Source organism: Sceloporus undulatus, unplaced genomic scaffold (assembly GCF_019175285.1).
Source record: "Sceloporus undulatus isolate JIND9_A2432 ecotype Alabama unplaced genomic scaffold, SceUnd_v1.1 scaffold_13, whole genome shotgun sequence".
NCBI classification, from domain to species: domain Eukaryota; kingdom Metazoa; phylum Chordata; class Lepidosauria; order Squamata; family Phrynosomatidae; genus Sceloporus; species Sceloporus undulatus.
Genome location: NW_024802935.1, coordinates 6027310 through 6047691, shown reverse-complemented (window position 1 = coordinate 6047691; position 20382 = coordinate 6027310). Strand labels below are relative to the sequence as shown.

Genomic DNA, 20382 nt, shown 5'->3' with positions numbered 1-20382 from the left:
TATTTTGTTATTTTTAAGTGGTAGCAAAGCATAACACCTGGCTAAAATACCCTAAAGACACCAGTGCCCTCTAATCTTGGAAACTAAGCAGAGTCAGCCTAGCTATTATTTGACTGGAAGACCAGCAAGAAACCACGTGATGTAGGCCATATTTCAGTAGAAGGAACTGGCAAAACCACCTCTGAGTATTCCTTCCCTAAGAAAACCCTATGCAATTCATCAGGTTGCTATTAGCCAACAGTCAACTTGAAGGCTTGAGGGTGCAAACACACACACAAAGCATTACAATATTACAAGATGAAGGGAACCTAGATTAAATTCCTAGTAATGCCAGCTTCTGCCAAGGTCTAACTTACATTCCAGTATTCTGCAATTATACTTGGAAGTTATTTAACGTAGCATTGTAGGCAGTCTCAGGTTTGTTGTAAAATTTATTGTCATGCCAACTTTGTATGAAACTCAACGTGAAACCAGCAAGGCTATATTGTCTATCTACAAAATTAAAGAACCCAGGAAAAGAAAATTGCATTTGTCATGTTCTTCCCAGAGGACTTCTCAATTCTCATTTCTGTCTTTATTTTGAGATGAAATGCTGAGGAAGCACAATCCAGAATGTGTTATAATTGTGAAAAGATTGAAATTAAGAAGCTGATTTCTTCTTTTTTTTTATCAAACATATGAGACTCTGAAGTGAAGAATGTCTACCTCTTGGAAGATGGATAGACACAAGCCTTATTTTGCTTGGCTAGCCACTCAAATGCTTAACCATCATGAATTTTTGTTTTATTTACTGGTTTGCAGGTTTTGTTTTGTTATGCATTTATTTTACATAAACCTAACTTGTTAGATTGGCTCTCCGTGATCTGAGATCTTCAGATATAAATGGGATAGAAATACTTTAGCAAATAAAATAAACAACATGCACACAGGAATATTCATTGTGACCCATGATTCTACAGAGGCAGGATACTACATTGGTGAATATAACATGGGAAATAAAGGAGAACAAATTGATTGGATGATGGTTGATAAAATGGGGAAAAAGCAGAGAAGGCCAAGAAACAGTAGCTGACTTTGAAGGGAAATTACAATACCAAAGCATAGCATCCAAACAAGAAAAATAAAGAAGAGCAAGTAAGAGGTCAACCATCAAACAATATGAAACAGTGTGACTGAATAGTAACTAGAACCAATACCCAAAGGGAATACAGAGGCAATTGCTACGGATCTACTAACAGCAATATTGAACTTCAAGGTCTCTGGGTTATTTGTATTTGATTTGAATTGTGAAGTTCAGTACTTCATGAATGTTCTTTGTTGCTAAAAATCTAAAAGATAAAAATAGATACATTTAGACCAAACCAAAAGGATAATTAATCTGTTCCTCTTCATCCTTATTACAAAACTCCATCTATTGCCTCACCGTTCTGTTCCATAGATACATTGTAGCCTGCTCCTAACATTTGTTTGTGAGAAGGGCTAATGTGCAAATGAGAGCATGATAATCTCTTAGTGTCCCCAGTGCTGTAGGCATCACACATATGAACATTTTGAATCTTATCTCAGAAGAGAATGTTAAAAATGGAAATGGCATTCCTATATTGGACTTACCTTTGGTGAACTAGCAGGGCTGGCACAAGGTGATCGAGCAGCTCCCTTCTGAATTAGGTCTAGTCGAGGAGGCACTGGTGGGAGGCTAAGATGAGGCCCTTGCAGGGGATCAGGAAGAGGTTTTCTTCTTTGAGCAAGTGGAGAAGATCCTGGGGATGTCACAGGGGAATTCTGTCTTTCATTACACTGCAATGTAAAGTATTCATAAGGGCTACAAATACAGTATGTAATTTTCATGGGTTAATGAGAATCCAAGATTGCAAGTTCTGATTCAAGACACCTATCAGCTGTGACAGAGAACATTTTTTACTATGGAAAGAAGTCATAGCTTACTAATGTTTTCAAAACTGGAAAAATAAACTTATGTTAGTATCAGTATAACTTGAAAAATAAGCTTATGTTACTATTATTATATTATTATATATTATATTATACATATTCCTTGATGTTACTCCTACTGAAACCTAAAACACATCACTGAATCTGCTAGAGCATTCTTTGAATATCTACAGAACCCTCCTGTCCATATCACCTCGAAGTTATGTAGATACCAGAGAACTTTTTTTCTCCACTTAGTCTGTACTTCTTAATATTTTGCCTGATTATCTTAGTGAGAATCAGTTTTGCATTAACTGAGCAGTCATCAGTAAATCAGAGGAATAAAGATACTCCTAGATAAAGTACTTCTCACATAGTTCAGAAAGCATGCCAACTAAATGTTCTCTACCCCACCCCGAGCTCTCAAACTACATATGAAAAACTAGTATTGTTCTTATTACTTCGTAGTTTGCTGTCACAGTAAAGGGCCCCTCCTCTGAACAATCAATAATTGAACAATCAATCTGCAATTTATACTGTGGCCACTGCAGTAATGCATAATTTGGGAGAATTTAACCTTTCTAGTTAGGTTTAGGCTTTTTAAAATAAATCTTAAGGTATTAATTTACAGAGTAGCTGACTAATTCTGAGTTGTTCACTAGAAAATAATAATTAGGATTGTTATGTCCAAATTAAGTTTCCATTCAAATGATTGAAAGCAATCATTTCAACTACGTATTACATTAAATGCACTTCTAACAGATAACAGGTATGACAGACTATTCAAGACAGGTTAGGCTCTAATTTGTGAGTGAACACGCACCAAATCTGCACATTTTCAATTCAAAATTTCAATTCAATTCTGATAGCTTTTAGGGCTGAAGGGCGAGGTATAAGTACTCTAATAAATAAATAAATAAATAAATAATGTGCTTTTTCCAGGTTTAAAGTACAACCAGTAATAGTTCTTTTTTTAAATAAAGAAATTTGGAAATGTGAATCACTCTTTGGCTCACAGCTCCACATATTTTTGAGAGAATATTTTATTACATATCAGAAACAATGTTGTTTCTGCAATAAGTAGCAAAAGCCCCCCCCCCCCCCCATTACCATAGTGCTGGAACAGTTTTATTATGAGAAAAAGTTTGGAAATCAGGGGCATTCCTACTCAGAAAAAACCCATAACATAACCAGGAATGATATGAGGTAAATAACATTACGCACATTGTGGAGAATAGGAATAATTTTTTCTTCCTTTTTCATAAAACTAAAATCAAGGGTCATCCAATGGCATAACGGGAGAGTCAGGCCAGGAACATTTCTCTGTGAAATACAATCTTATACAGTGCATAATTAAACCATGGAATTTCTAACTGCAAGGTATAGTAATGATCACCAAGATGGATGACCTAAATAGAAGGCTAGATAAATTCATAGAGATTAGACTATTAGTGGAATCTAAAAGGTACTACGCTACTTTTGGTATGAGAGGTAGTATGCCTCTGATATGAAATGCTAGGGATTATGCTTCTGAGGAGAGGAGTTTGGAGAACTTGAGACACAGCCAGTCATCACAGGTCATGGAATGTAAGGGGTAGGGGTAGGGATGAAAGAATATCAATGTTTATCAAAAAGTCAGATAGGGCCAGGTAGAAATAGAGACAGGAACGGTTAGGAAGAAAGGAATTTAAAAGATCTGAATAAAGCCTGAGAGAATCTGAGAGTGACAAGAGTTTAGAGAGTTCAAGTTTTAAATTGCTTGTTACATAATAAAACTTTACTGGTTTTATTTTATGTCTGTTATAATTTAGTAATTAATAAGGAGCTCCAATCATGCATTATCACACTCAATTAATGATCAACACATCCACCTGTGCATTTTATGTGTGATAGTGAGGCCCCAAAACCAGTCCCAGAAAGGTGTTTTAACAGCAGAAGGGCGAAGTGATTGGAGCCTTAGCACTAGAACTTGGATAAGGGGCCAATAATACTAGAATATAGAGGCAATTATATGAAACTAATTGGTAATAAATTCATAGCACATAAGAGAAAGTAGTTCTCTACACAACATGTAAGTTATGGCAGCTGATGGCAAGAGGTAACGTGACACTAACTTTGAAAGGCTTATTAGATCTCTAGAAAAATGCCCTTAAAATAAGCCACAACAGCAAAATGAAATACCAGTTGGTATAAAGGCAAAGGTGAAGAGCACTTATTCCATCTTCTGGTTGGTGCTTACAAACAGACTGCTGAATTAAAGTGATTCTTGTTCTTATTTGTCAGGTTCTATCATAATCCATGGACCAAAATGATTTCATATAACACACGCTTGGCAAATATTATTATTATTCTGTATTTATATAGCGCTGTACATAAAAACAATAAATATAAAAGAGTAAACCTGTTAACGTTTGAATAGAAATATGCACCTTTCGCACAGATGCCAGTCGATTCATCATTAAAGATTCTTCTCTGTCATCATCATCATCCAAGTCAAGCATGGGTATACCAAAACTATCCATAATGCTGCAGCACCTTGTGTTTTCATCCCTGGGATCAAAGGGGTCTACAATTATGGGTTCTGTCCCTTTGATTTCACAGCGGCAGAAAGGACATCCTTGACCATCAGACTCCTGTGTGAGAAAAACAGGTCTTTTAAATTATTGAGCACAATTTTATTTCTAAGTATATTTGAATCTGTAAAAGATCTAAAGGAAATATTCTAACATTACACCAGACAAAATATTCTTTAAAATCATATTAAAAGTAAAAATGAAAATATAAGAAAACCCATTTGAATACATATATTATTTAAATATAGTTTGCCTTGGTTCTTCCTGGCATCTTTACAACACTGTGCATAAAGGGAACATTTTCTATTTGGAAGAATTCCAAGAAAATAGGTCAAGAACTTTTCATATGAGGATATCCTTGGGGCAGCCATAAGTTGGGAATGACTTGAAAAGCACACAACTTTATTCAAAGCTCTTGTGGCGATGAAGCAACAGCTCTCTTCTTCCTTGAGCCCTCTAAGCAGTATTAGAATGCAAGGAGAAGATGTAGTACAGCATTTCCACAATTAATCTGCAATTCATTTGAATAAGTAACAGCACACACTTAAGTCTTTGTCTTCTTACCCACACCCAAGCAGGTGAGATAAGACTTATCTTCAAAGAGAGGCATAATGTCACACAGCATTTTATGAAAGGTTTGACTGAGTTGCAGAGACACTTGCTTTTTCTTGATTTCTGACTACCTTAGTGGAGACGAAGAAAATCCTTGCTTTCTATGATAGCCTTCTACACTTTGCCTAGAGAAATATGAGATTGCACTCCTCTTGAAAGAACATGTTGTAACTTTGACCCTCTGAAGTCTGAGGAATCTGACACAGAGGAGCTGGATTGTAGGGAGTTTCTGGTTCTAGAGATAATGCCCCTCTCCTAAATTTAAGCTGCTGATTTAGCCTGCGAGTATTCTAACATCCATATGTCACTGGAGGCTCAGGCAGACTCCACTGCTGAGAGTGCTTTATACCAGCTTTAGCTGGTCTGATAGCTATCACCTTTCTTGGACAGAGACAACCTAGCCACAATAGTTCCTGTGCTATTAATTTCCCAATTAGTCTACAACATGCTCCTTTGAAGGCAACTCAGAAATAGCAGCTAGTGTAAAATATAGTAACTAGACTGTTCAACAGAACATTGTATAGAAATCATGTAACACTGGCCTGAAAAGAGTTCAATTGGCTTCCAGTATATATATTTTATTTGAGTTGGGAACATGCTATGTGAGGGAAAGCTTCTCCCTATATATACCTGACTGAGAATGGGTCTGCATTTCTTTGTCCCACCAGGCAAAACGTTTTAGGAAGACATAGAAAAGAGACTTTTTTGCTCTGGCACTCAGTTGTGGAACAAGTTCTCCTCAGAGGTCTAATTGGGCATCCAAATAAAAACATAGCTTGTTACTAAATTTTTTCATCCAAATCTGCACATGTGTATGGTTTGAGTTGCCTTAAATCTGTCTCAACTGGTTTTAAACAGTCTTCTTTAAACTCGTCAAAAGTTTAATATGCATTTAGTTTGCTTACATTATTTTTTACTTGTTTAAATTGCTTTAAAATGGCTAAATTTATTTTACTCTATGTTAATCTGAGATTTCATGATATTGGGCAGGACATACATTTTATTAAATATTAATTTATACTTGCCAATTGCCTAAACCTGATAAAGGAAGCTAAATACAGGAGGATTTTCAAGGTTCTTTCTGACCTCAGTAGATAAACAAAGTATGTGGTGTTGCAATCCCATTTGCACAAGTGAAGTACGGAGTTTTTCATGCATAGGGGATGCTTCCAAAGCAAAGCCTAAAGCCACAAGACAAGTTGCACCCTAACTCTCACTTTGTGCTAAGGGCAGACACAGGCCAGATTAACAGATATGGTTGCTACTGGCAACCTTGTCAATGTGTTTGTAGATTCCTGCCTCATGTTTTAAAATTACCCTTGACTCTATATAAATGTGTGCAGGATTTTTTTTAAAAAATGCTACATTGTTACATACACATAGAATTAATCATATAATAATTCATAATATTAAATATAAGATAATATAAAATATAATACATCACAATAATATACAAAAGTGAAATAAATCACTATTTTACAGAATAAAATCCTTTGAATTAACTAATATATTTCTTTAAGCATTTATTTGTATTTTTCTTTTTCCCTATGACCCCGCAAAAAAAAAAACCCTAAAATTTTTCCTATATCAAAGAAAATTGTATAAATAAAACTGACCTTCAGTTAAAAAATACTCAAAATCAGAATTCACTGAAGATTTGGCATAACTTATTTTATTAAGCAACACAGATGTTTCACTATGAGCAAAAAGCACAGGCAATTCCTCTTTAGGCATGTCTAATGAGCCATTATGACAGCAATTAAACTCTAACCACTGGCAAGTAGCAACTGACACTGCTACAGTATGTTCCTTTCATCGACACATTAATTGTACAGAAGTTAAATTTGCAATGAAGTTTGATTAAACAGAAAATGTGACTGCTAATGGAAGAAAAAGCCCAACACTCAATTTTTCATTACAGTTCATTTGGTAAAGGGTTACACTTTGGATTGAAAAAAAAATAGTGTTTTGCTTGGGCCAGATTCTTTCACTCCAGTGACACATAGAAAAAGATAGTACTGTATGCAATTAACTGCATATTTTCTTCCATGGTTGTTTTTACAGCTGTTCCTCAAAAAGACCCCACAGAGCATGCAGACCCTACTGTTGAAAGGAAGAAGAGACATTTTTTTAAAAAAAATACCCATTATTTCTATTATTTTTCTCAGCATGCAAGTACCTAATTCCTCTGATTGCAAGAGGGAATGGAAAGATATGTTCATAGTACAGTCAGCCCTTCTTATACACGGATTTCTTATACATAGATTCAAGCATCCACGGTTTGAAAATGTTAAAAAAAAGTATAAATTTCAAATATCAAACCTTGATTTTCCATTGTTTATAAGGGACACCATTTTGCTATATCATTAGATTTAATGGGACTTGAGCATCCACAGATTTTGTTATACACGGGGTGTGTGTGTGTTGGAATCAAACCCCAGCATATAACAAGGGTACACTGTACATGAATGCAAATTTTTGTCTAGGCCTAGACCTTTATTGCTTGCTGAATTATAAATGAATTCCTAGGAGTACTGATTCCCTTATCTGGGGATATCTTTCCTCTCTCAATACCGAAACCACACATCCTTTCCCCTTGTTGTTATTAGCTGCCCTCGAGTTGGTTCCGCCTCATGGCAACACTGTGGATGAGATATCTCCAAGAATCCAATATCCTCCACTGCCTTGCCCAGATCCTGCAAGCTCCTGCCCATAACCCCCCTGAGTCTATAAATCTGGCTTGTGGTCTTCCTCTCTTTCTTCTACCCCCTAACTTTCCTAGCATTATTGTTTTTTCTAGTGACCACTGCCTTCTCATTATGTGGTCAAAGTACGATAGTCTCAAATTGATCATCTTAGCTTCAAAGGAAGAGACGTGGTCAGATCTGTTCAAGAACCCATTTGTTTTCTTGGCTGTCCATGGTATCCTAAGTACTCCAGCACCACATTTCAAATGAGCTGATTTTCTTTCTGCTTGCTTCTGTTACTGTCTAGCTCTCACATCCGTACATGATAATTGGGAATACAATGGCCTGAATGATTGTGACTTTCATGCTCAGTTGTATGTCTTTGCTCTTCAGTACCTTTTCCAGTTCTTTCATAGCTGCCCTTCCCATTCCCAGTCTTCTTCTTATTTCCTGGCTGCAGTTTCCATTCTGGTCAATGTTTGAACCTAGATATGGGATTTCTTTATTTTAATTTCTTCGCTGCGTAGATTAAATTTGTGTATTTCTTCTGTGGTCATTATTTTAGCTTTTTTTATGTTCAGCATAAGACATGCCTTTGCACTTTCATCTTTGACCTTCCTTATTAACTGCTTCAATTCCTGAATGTTTTCTGATAGTATTATGGTGTTGTCCACGTATCTTAGGCTGTTAATGTTGCTTCCTCCTATCTTCACTCTTCCTTTTTCTGATTCTAATTCTTCTTTTCTTATGATGTTTTCAGCATATAAATAAAACAAGTAAGGTGATAGTATGCAGCCTTGCTTGACTCCTTTGCCTATTGGGAACCACTCTGTTTCCCCAAATTCTGTTCTGACGGTGGCTTCCTGTCCTTGGTACAAATTCCTCAACAGGACTATCAGATATAGTGGCACACCCATGTCTTTCAGTGTATTTCAATTTTTTTTGTGTGATCTATACAGTCAAATGCTTTGCTGTAGTCTATGAAAAACATGCTGATTCTTTTTTGGAAATATTTGGTGTAGTCCATTAGCCATCCCATGTTTGCAGTGTGGTTCCTAGTGCCCCTTCATTTTCTGAATCCTGCTTGCACCTCTGGAATTTCTCTCTCTGTATGTTTGGAGTCTATGATGCAGAATTTTGAGCATATGAGATTAGTGTCCTATAGTTGCTGCAGTCTTTTGTATCTCCTTTCTTGTGGATTGGTATGTATATCAAGCATTTCCAGTCTGGTGGCCACTGCTTTGTTTTCCATATTTGTTGGCATATTTCAGTTAGCATTAAAGTTGCAGTTCAATTGGGACATCATCTGTTCCTGGTGATTTATTTTTTCCCATTTCCTTTATTGCAGATTCCACTTCACTTCTTAGAATTTGGGGTTCATCTTCATATGGTTCCTCATTCCAAATATCATTCATTCCCTCATCTCTTTTGTATAACCCTTCTGTGTATTGCCTCCAGCATCCTTTTATTTCTTCTTGTTCCGGTGTTAAATTCTTTTTTTCTCCATAGAGCATCCCTGCCCTTGGTTTGAACTTGCACTTTAATTTCTTGGATTTCTACCCATTCCTAATTTATAAAGTGTTCTTGAAGAATGCAGGCCTATAAAATATTACCTATTTAGCTATCCATACTCCCTGCCCTGCTATCCACAACTATTTGCTTATTATTAAAGAAAGTATTCATCCTTCTAATTCACATGGCTGAGCATCCATAATCAAACAGCATTTGTGTTAATAATTCTCAGTAGCTTGTACTTAGCTCATGAATCTAGACAACAACCTAAGGGAGTCTGCATTTATCTTCCAATATAAGAAAAAATTGCAAAAGACACCAGTAAAATAAATACAGCAAAAATAATTATTGTTTTTGTTTGTTTGTTTATATCCTTCTTTCCTCCTAGTACAGAATCTCAAATCTTATGTATTAACTGTGACAATGTACATATATATTAGTTTTTGTTTTAAAGGAAAGGCAACCTACCTGCCATGCTGTAAGGCAAGATGTACACATCAGATGCCCACAAGGTTCAATCTTCACATCTTTATCATTTTCAGCACAAATTTTGCAAAGTTGGAATGTGGAACCCATTTCACAGTACAATTCATATTGTTCCTGAAAATGAGACTACTGCAGTTACTAGTCATACCACTATTACAGGATGTTAAGTTTAATAAATGTAATAAATGTAAGAACTGTTGACAGCCCAGCTTCTGTTTTCTAAGCAATAAAGTACACGACTGGGACCATACATTTTTTTGCAAACACCGACCCTAAACAGACAGGCAGTAAAGTGGGGCTTTGCACGCCTCCAGAATGGCTGGAAGCTACGTGGAGAGCACATCCGTCCAGGAAAAGCTAGCTGCAAAAGGAAGCGGTGAAAAGCTGTTCCTTGCCCGTGGCCTGTTCAGCGGTGGGGCAGCGGTCAGCTTTGGGACCACAGCATCTAGTTGCTGTGATCCCACATCAATTGGGATCTGACCAATGCTGGAGTGGCCACACTCCAAGCGGCTGGTCTGCATTACCCCACTGATGTGGTAAAACATGACATAAAGTTCTTTTATATGCAGTTCCGTACATATACTATACACAGGGGGGAAAAAACCATTGCTAACAAAGTCTTGGGTTATGAAGATAAAAGAAATAAGTAAGGATTAAACTCTTATGGACTACATGGTCTACTTCATTAGAAGTATCCTCATTTACAGATACATACAGTAAAGTACATACACATATGGCAGGACTGTGAGCAGTGAGATCAAATGGAATTCTAGTGTTCGTTTCTTCCTATATATCAAGGTGAAATAAAGTAAAGACTCAGAACTAAATTACTTTTCTGAAATTTTTCAGACTAATTTACATTTTACTCCTCTCACAAAATCTTGCCTTTGAGTTCTGCTCTTCCTTAATTACAACGGCTATCTTTTCAGCATGTAAAATATGAATCAAAGATGTTTAATGAGCGATAGTATCCCAACACAATATATGTTTACTTTCAAAGGATTTTATCTCCTGTCTCATTTAACGTTTAAAATCTAGGTGCCAGTTTTTTTGTCAGTAATCAACAAAAAATGAAAAAGAGAATATAGTGTACCTTACTGAAAGAAGTACGGAATGATTTTGCGTTGTCCATATTACACAAAGAAGCACCATTACATTAGTTTATTTTGTGCTTCAACAACTTTTCATTAATGGTAAAATTACTTTGCATTCCTTTTCACAATAAGAAGCCAAAAATAATATTAATTAAAATCACATGCAGAACTGCAACCTTAATATTAGAAACTCTACAAGAGAAGTATAGAAAAACAATCCACCCTAATCAAGTTGCCAAAACCACCAATGGTTTGTACAGGGACAGAAGATCACCCCAAGTCTTATCACACAAGATTACTAAAGAAAATCCTAGAACCGTCATTCACTTTGATAAAAGTTGTCACAGAATTAGTACTACATTACATTGTTAAAAGTCAAATAAAATGTTAACATTGTTCCAAGCATCCAGGTATTATTTTCAAGTTTTGAAATAAAACAAACTGAAACAGCTAGAAAGTTAAATAAGAGTTTAATTATTCATGATGGCTTGTATGAAAAATTATTAGCATGTTCGCTCAATCAGAGCCTTACCGAATAGAGATATTTAATGTACTAAATACTTTTTCAGAGCATCCTTCTAAAAGACCTTTTTCTCCCATTCTTTTTCACCAACCTGGATGATGGCCTATTCCTTTGATATGCAAAGAGTTCTGAATACATTTGAAAAGCACGTAGATTTTATGAGTATCTTCTTGAAAATTTTGGATTTAAACACATTATTTATGTTTTTACTGGTTAATGATTTTATTCCAAATGATAATATGCAACATACCTGTGTAACCTTTATGTGATCATGTGGGGTGGGTTCACATAGTCCTGTCAAATCAGGATTATAACTCCGTCCATCTGGGTAGAGATAGCTGGATTACAAATAAACATTGGTTGTTTTAATTCTCACAATTTGTAACTAGAGTCAATGTGTGCATTTCAGTATTCACGATATGATCGAACTGTTAACACCTTTTGGAAACAAAAAGCTAGTGATTTTTAGATGACTCTGTCTCATGAAACATTTTCCCTACATGCTACTAAGGTAAGGTGAAAAGACAGTTCCAAATGTTTCACTTCTGATCATTTATTACAGTTCTGCTCATCATTCCAAGAGCAGTATTTATTCCATATTTTAATTGCATGTTATTTTACTGCTGTAATCTGCTTGGTTTCCCTGAGATTAAGCAGAATATTATTATTATTATTATTATTATTATTATTATTATTATTATTATTATTTAGCTACTACCAATTGAATCCCACTTTCCAACTCTATTTCCACTTCACTACTGGCTGAACCTAAATTCTACCTCACCTAAATTTAGGGCACAAAAAATACTCATTGTTTTCCTGCTTTATACTCTTACTTGAAGAATTATAACTAGATCAACCCCTACCCTTAATTGCACTCCATGCATCATAGTCAGTTTTCCTACATGTGAAGTAATAAACATTTTACTCACAATCCTTCCCGGCTGCCATCAATCAGAGCTTGAAATAAAGGCTTATTGTGAGGTATAGTCTGTAAAATATTTCCATCGCCAGTGACATATCCAATGGCCCATTGCCCTAGTCGAGTGCAACTTAACCTGAAAATGTAGCTGTAAACCAAAGACACAAAACTATACTTAATGAAGGAAAAGGAGACATTAAGGGATGTATCTGGACCAGGGCTGGGCAACTGTGGCCTTCCACATGTTTTTAGATTATGACTTCCATAACCAAGGTGGTCACATGTCTTTCTACTCTTGTCCGTAAGAAGATAAATCAGACCATACAATAGTTTATTAATAACCATTTGTGCAGTACAATCAGCCCTCCACATTTGCTTGGTTTGACATCCACAGATTCGATTATTAATGAGTTTATTCATCCATAAATTTGATTATTCACAGCCCAACTACACTCGCTGCTCCCCAAAGCCTGAGGCTGCCTTGTGGACATTCATACAACAGCTTTTGGCTTCAGGAGGGGGAGCACCAGGGACAGTTGCTGCTGCCACCAACCACTTCCCAAAGCCTGAAGTTTCTGTGCACAGAACAACCTCAAACACTGGTGTCACCACTGCTACCAACCCTCTCCTGACATCTGAGGTGCTATATGGATGTGCACAGAACAGCCTCAGTATTTGGAGGGGAAGCACCAGCGATCGCTGCCATTCCTCCCTTCCAAAGACTGAACTTGTCTCAAGCATATTTGCACAGCAGCTTCAAGTCTTCGGAATGAGATTGGCGGGATCGGCAGCAAAAGCTGGTGCTCCCCCCTCCCAAAGCTGTTCTGTGGACATTCATACAGCAGCCTTCAGCTTCAAAAGGTGGTTGGTGGCAGCGGCAATGATGGCTGGTGCTCCTTCCTCTCAATGTCTGAGGTTGTTCTGAGCATACTCACACAGGAGCCTGAAGCAGAAGGTTGCCCACTGCAACTCTATTCGTGCGCTTTCCACTTTTGGAGGGATCCTGCACCCCTGACCCATACAAATGTGGAGTGCCAACTGTACTTTGCACATAAAATTGCTGAGATCCATGATGACTTGGACATTAATGTTGATACAGACACAGTATGTGGAACTTTTGCTCCAGATTATCCAGTCATAATGTATACTTTTCAATCTGTACAGCTCAAGGATGTGCACAGGTTACTTGGATAGGTGATAATCACAAAAACAGACCTTAAAATATGAATGAGACATCTTACCACCCACATACATCCTACAGATTTCAATGAGTATTCTCTAGTTGGAATTAAACTTGGATATAGCCCCATTAGAACAGTCTTAGTTGTACAGCTAAACAAACCATGGCTTAACACTGTATTTGAACTAAGTCAGTATAAGGTCAACATTAAGAATTTTTTTAAGAACAAAAGACAGAATGCAGATCTTTTACAGAATTTATTTAGGGTATATTCCAAACAAGACATCTACAGAGTTTATTTTGTTCTGGGGTCAATAGCATGAAGTGAAGAAAATGAATTGGTGGTGCTCTGAAAACGCAGAGATAGGCTATATAAAAACAAACAAACAAGAACACAGAAATAAGTTAAAAGCACATCAATGAAGTAAAATGTGCTTTTATACTTGTACTTGTACTTATGGGGCGCATAGTTCCTATTAAAAATGTGATCTTTTTAAAAAGCAGTTTGTGGTTTTGCAGGAAAGCTTAAAAATCTGGGAGCAACAAATCTATAAGGCTCAACAACTCACCGAAGTCCATATTCATTAAACTTTACTAATTTTCTTAAGTGCATCAGATTTTTTGGAAAAAAGCATTTTGAGTCAAGCTATCAAAATAAATAAATAAATGCAACACAAGAATTTGGTTCTTCAATGCCTCAACTATGGTTAATGTTCACATTATAGTAAAATGAATACTCAGGCCAAATGGTGTGTTTCTAATAATATTTCAGTTAAAACATATTACCTTCCGGGTTTAGTGCTGTATTTCTGTAATCGTGCTTTAACTTCATCATAAGTCAGAAATGCCATATATCCAGGATGTGTCACAGCTAAGAAGTTCCAGTTTCTCAATATTGAACTCCAAGGCTAAACAGAAAGTGGGGAAAATAGTATAGTATTTGCCTCAGCCCTCCTCTGAAGACACAGTCATATACCTGCACTCTTTAGGCTGAAATGCAAGGTTAGTTTGGTGCAATGATCCTGCCTTAATATGGATTAGTAAACCAGGGATGAGCACTGTGCCTGCAGATTCCTACCCAATTCCACTATCACCAGTCTTCTTTGTTGTTGTTGTGTGCCTTCAAATAATTTCTGACCCTAAAGCAAACCTATCATGAGGTTTTCTTGACAATATTTGTTCAGAGGGGGTTTGACTTTCCCTTCTTTTGAGGGTGAAAGAGTGTGACTTGTTCAAGGTCACCCAGTGGGTTTTCTTGGCTGAGTGGGGAATTTGAATCCTGGTCTCCAGAATTGTAGTTCAATGCTTAAGCTACACCACACTGGCTCACCAGCACTTCTATTATAGTTAATTTAAGCCATACATTCATTTAAAAAAAAAATCGTAACAGGGAATGTGATTTAAACCCACAAAGGTGATGTGTAGCGAAGGAAAGGTTAGTATAATACTCAGTCCTGGCTTAATAAACCATTTGTCAGGAATATTATCTGTAGACTGATGAACAGTGAGTGGTTTATTGTCATCTATCAAGTTTCATGGTGGAGTAAGATTTTAAAATGAGGTTTTTATGCTCCAGATCCAATACTCCAGCCTATCACATGCCAAACTGGCTCCAACTGCAACATATAATAGAGCTATTTTTAAAATATACACTATTAGTATAAAGCTGTCCATGAATAAATTATGCCCCCATGCATCTGAGGAAGTAGACTTAAGTCTACGAAAGTTCATAGTACCAACCTATCTCTTTCAGTTAGTGTCAAAGGTGCTACAAAATCCCTTTGCATAGTGATTTTCCAGACTAAGGTCCAAAACACACTGTAGAAATAATCCAGTTTGTGACCATGTAACTGCTTTAGCTCAATACTATGGAATTCTGGGAATTGTAATTTATTGTGGCACCAGAGCTCTCTGACACAGAAGGCTAAATGTCTCACAAAACTGTAGTTCCAAGAATTCCCTAGCATTGAACAAGGACAGTTAAAGCGGTCTTAAACTGGATTATTTCTGCAGTTCATTTTGGACCTAACATGGCTATGGAATTTATCATACTAGGGAGATCCTGAAGAAAAGTGGGATTTAGAGATTTAAAGGGGGAAAAAACCCTACAAATGCGGGAAGTTTATCAGATGACGTCACAGTTAAAGTGAAATACTGCAAAGTTAAACTGAATGCAAAGCAGAGAAAACTGGCAGCTTTTTACTTTCGGAACTTCCAGAAAGTAAAAAGCTGACAGTTCCCTCTGCTTTGCATTCAGTTACCTTTGCGTTATTTCACTTTCACTTTGAGGGTCATCCAGTGTGATAAACTTCCTGCATTTGCGGTTTTTTGTTTTTGTTTTTAAATTGAATCTAGTTTAAATCCCATTTTTCAATGGGATCTTCCTAGTGTGATAAACTTCTATGTCATTAAATTATGCCCATGAACAATCCCTGTACTAAGAAAGTCATAAAATGGAGGGGTGAATGTGAGAAGGATACCCATCAAGACCCCGGAAGACAACAGTCAATCTTAATGTTTTAATCTACTGTACATTTAAACAAAACTCTTAAATTTTCACCCTTTACACATAACATCCCTACTGACTATGAGATCTAACTATACGTAGAGGTAAGTAAGTGATCACAGCAGTCATGCATGTGCCTAAATATGCTATGATTATTTTCTATAGGTATAAAAATTCAAGAATAATAAGCAGGCCCTATTTCAAACTCTCTTAACCAGATATTTAATATGTCTATCTGCAGCCTGCCCTCAAACTTAAAAAGAGAATATTCTTGTACCCGTTTCTCCCTTGTGCTATTTATTCTGAAATGTATAAAACAAATTATGAATATACTGTCTCTAAGTGCAAGATGAAATGGAATATAATAATAAAGTGTGAAGACAAATACCATTCACTCTTAGAGAGCCTCAGCTTTTATTCCTGATCTGACAACATGAATACACCTTATGGTCCTCCTGAGATTTTTTTTAACAAAATGAGGCAAAGGTCCTTTGTTTTCACCAAGACTATTAACTGCACATGAAAATAAAAGCTTTACAGTGAGATACAGCAACCATTCCTGAGGAGGACTGGCATCTCAGTCAGTTACATCAAACTAACTTTAAAAATAATGTGTACACAAAATTTTACAGACCTCTGCCACATGTTTTAAAAATTTATCAGGGACATTTTACCTATGGATTTTCCACTTTACTAAATATTTGATTAGATTACCTTTTGAGTCTCTCCAGACTTGATAATTCTATTATATTATCTATTATATGTTATGTCTCTGAAGAATTTTTATATGATTCAAATGAAATACACTTGGCTGTAAAGCAATACAGAAAAACAAAATTCAATAGTATATTAATTTGAATATGTTACCTGAAATAATCTTGTGAAGATATCAAATTCAAAAATTGAAATGTAGTCATTGCAAGTTAAATCAATGGTAGATTTCAAAGCCATTGCTTCTAATCCAGAACTTATCTGATGTACTTCATGCAGACACTGTCGGAATACCTTCCAAGGCACTATGGTTCTATATTAAGAAAGCAAAATATAGGTTTGGATTGTTTGAATCACAATTTTATTTTTCATGATGCTGTAGATTTCTATTGACATTTCTGTATTGATTGGACCTCTTAAAGAACCATATTTTTACTAAAGGGAACATGATAAACACAGATCAAAAATCATCTGGAATTCAACATTCTCATTTATGATCAATGTGGGAAATTGGTGTCAACTGCTTTTAAATTTATTTTATACGTAGGGAAAGGGGTTATTACCTTTTTAAAAATTAAAATATATTTTCATTTATGATTTCTGAACTGATTTTGCTTCTGGAGACATTTTGTTTTGCATTCTGTTCATTTACTTCTGGTTTTCAGGCATTTTAGATTTTCTTCATGCTAACCAGAATAGTTTCCCATTTCCATTTTCAGAGTGTGCCACAGTGAAAGAAGCCCAAAGGGAGGGGAATAATTTCAACTGTGTCAGAACCACTGGATTAAACAGTAAGAAATACTAACAGTGAATGTTAGAGTTCACCAGAATGCATTATAGATATATTTTATCTATCAGATGAGAATCCCATGTAGCAAGAAGAAATACTCAATGAGACAGAAAATATTTCCAACCAGTGCAGAAGGTGAACATAGTAGCATGGTCTGTCTGAATATTCCATTTTCAGGTAATGGAGGATGATATCTGTGCAGTGGATCCCTTGCTCTGTATCTTTAATAACAATATACTAAGTGCTCACTAAAGGAAACTGGGCAAGGCAAAGATATTCAAATATAAAGCATTGAAACCTTTGAACTCTCTCCCATATTGACACATTACTGTCATCCTGTTACTGAACACAGGAGGTCCTATAATCCCTCCAATTCAATGCCTCCCTAAAAGGCCATGAGTGACTAAGAAAGAGTTTGGGAGGTTTCACTTCAGGGTACATAAGAAGCTTCTTCTTGTCCTTGATCTGATTAAAAAGAACTTCAAAGTCTCCTCCTCCCTTGCCCTAGATTAAACAGATTTCTTTTGTGAGTAGAAACCAAAATCTATTCACTTTGGGGTGATGGTAAAAAACTATGTAAATTACACATTTCTCTCAGTTGAAATGTTTCTGTGCTTACAATAGTCCTCTACACTCTATACTGGACACACAAGACAGTCTCTATGCAAGAAAATTAATGGACACAGATTTGACATTAGAAATAGCAATACCCCAAAACCAGTTGTAGAACTTTTCAACCTTCTTGTACATACAGCAAAGTATTGACAGGTTGCAGTTTCCTTGAATAAGGAAATTGTAAAGGAAGACAGGAAAGAGAAACAGCTGCATTGAATTATATTCACAAATTCCAGTCCATTATCAGAGGTATTAACAAAGACTACATATGCAGAGGGCCCTTGGGGTTTGGTTCTAAAATGCTCTGTGGATACCAAAATTAGTGGATGCCTGTCCCATTAAATAAAAAGGCATAGTAAAATAGTTTCCCTTATATTAAATGGCAAAATCAAGGTTTGTTTATCGGAATTTATTTATTTTTTAATATTTTCAAGCTGTGAATCAGTGGATACAGAGGGACAACTGTACAATGGACCCTTCCCATCTGTGGGGTTCAGTTCCACCTGTCCCTATGGCAAATTGGGGAAAAAAGCAGATGACCAAGTTCCATATTATTTGAACAGATTTATTGTATTAACATATCAACACTAAATATCCTTGCCAGTCATTTAGGGCAAGGGACATGATTTGAATCTTTCTGGATAATATTACATTCTTTCCCACTTCTACCACTGTATAAATATGCTTTATACCTGAGGTCTTAATACCAGTCAGTACTATATCCAAAAAGTGGGTTTATGTCCACAAAAGTTCATGCTAAAATAAAAACCAGCTGTTTTAAAGGGGCTGCCATTTTTCTCCCCTTCCCACTCTTCGTTTAATGCTTAAGAGGAGAGCATATTTTATGAATTCTGGGTCTCCACAGAAGTCAGAGCCCAGAAAAACTAAAGTTCTGGTTCTGGATATCTCCATACATCAATGTAAGCCACTTCTGAAAACCTGAATAGGGTTTGTGCCTTTAACCCAATGGAAATTTAAAATAACTATACAAGAGCATAGCTAAATATAATGGATCTCCTCTGAGGAAAGATTCATAATATTTTTGTGATCAAGACCTATGAAAACCATCTCCAACAATATGAACAACCCTCCAGGCACGCAGGAGCTGTTCACAGGAGCTCACACTCAGCTGGAATACTGTATTTTTTTGTAAGGGAATATGGTCGAAGGGTCATATCAAAATACTTGTCATAATTAACAGGTAATAAAAATAAATAGCCCTGGAATAATTAACCCTGGAATTATTTTCAAAAGGGTTAAAATCTGAACAGCTATTATTAGCAACTCTTGTAAAATTGTCTTCAAATAAATCTGTCTTCTTAACAAGAAATGTGTTTTATTTTTTCAAATCTACCTCTTTCTACAACATACCACATAAAACTGTAACTACCTTTAAAACATTGCCCAAAGTTTAGGCTGAAAGATTAGTGTACGTTTAATCAATTCTGAATTTTGATTCTGTGTCTGTTGCAAATAGCCAAAATTGTGATTAGCTCACTACTACATACACACAAACACACAAGTCTTGGGGAAATAGCATTCTACATAATATTGAAAGAATGTACTGAGAAATCCACAAGTGTTGTGGTAGGCTGAAATCTGACACATTAGAAGAGGTAGCACCTTCTGTTTATGAAAAACAGGAAACCACAATGAAGAGCACAAATACTGTGAAAGATGCATTTTAAGATTACATTAAGGAACAGAGTTGCTGCTCTGATTAAACTAATTTCAATTCTTAGGTCCAAAACACATGGTAGAAATAAACCAGATTGAGACCGATTTAACTGCCCTGGCTCAATGCTAGGGAATTTTGGGAACTATAGTTTTGTGATATTTAGCTTTCTCTGTCAGAGAGCTCTGCTGCCACAACAATTCCCAACATTCCCTAGCACTGAGCCTGGGCATTTAAAGCAGTCCCAAACTGGATCATCTCTACAGTGTGTTTTGGACCTTAGTTAGTCTCTACCATATTAATAGAGAAATACTTAAATGATTCTTTCCATACTGCTCTCTTTCAGCCTTCCCTCCTGAAAATGTCCCTGCCACCAAAAAAAACCTGGCTTTGTATCATAAATCTGAGAAGTGATAATTCATGCTGGGAGGAATACTATTATTTATCTGTCATGCAATTGATCTGAAACAATATGAAAAAATGAATGTAACCTATAATCCTAAACCACATTCAAGTCATATTTTTAGATCTTGCATGAAACAGGAACCTTGTTAGCCCTAATCATAA

At 36.1% G+C, this 20382-nt stretch overlaps 1 protein-coding gene across 4 annotated transcripts in view; it reads right to left on the bottom strand.

The window, feature by feature from the left end:
• The window catches only part of LOC121917254 (E3 ubiquitin-protein ligase CBL-B-like), a 93380-nt gene that overhangs the window by 21718 nt on the left and 51280 nt on the right, over positions 1 to 20382 (bottom strand). For all 4 annotated transcript variants that reach the window (XM_042443035.1, XM_042443036.1, XM_042443037.1 and 1 more), the window contains 7 exons: positions 16892 to 17048; positions 14305 to 14426; positions 12349 to 12486; positions 11667 to 11754; positions 9782 to 9913; positions 4359 to 4562; positions 1612 to 1797 (listed from right to left, as the gene is read on the bottom strand). In XM_042443035.1, coding sequence (XP_042298969.1) covers positions 1612 to 1797; positions 4359 to 4562; positions 9782 to 9913; positions 11667 to 11754; positions 12349 to 12486; positions 14305 to 14426; positions 16892 to 17048 — 1027 coding nt within the window. The remainder of the gene's footprint in view (positions 1 to 1611; positions 1798 to 4358; positions 4563 to 9781; positions 9914 to 11666; positions 11755 to 12348; positions 12487 to 14304; positions 14427 to 16891; positions 17049 to 20382) is intronic.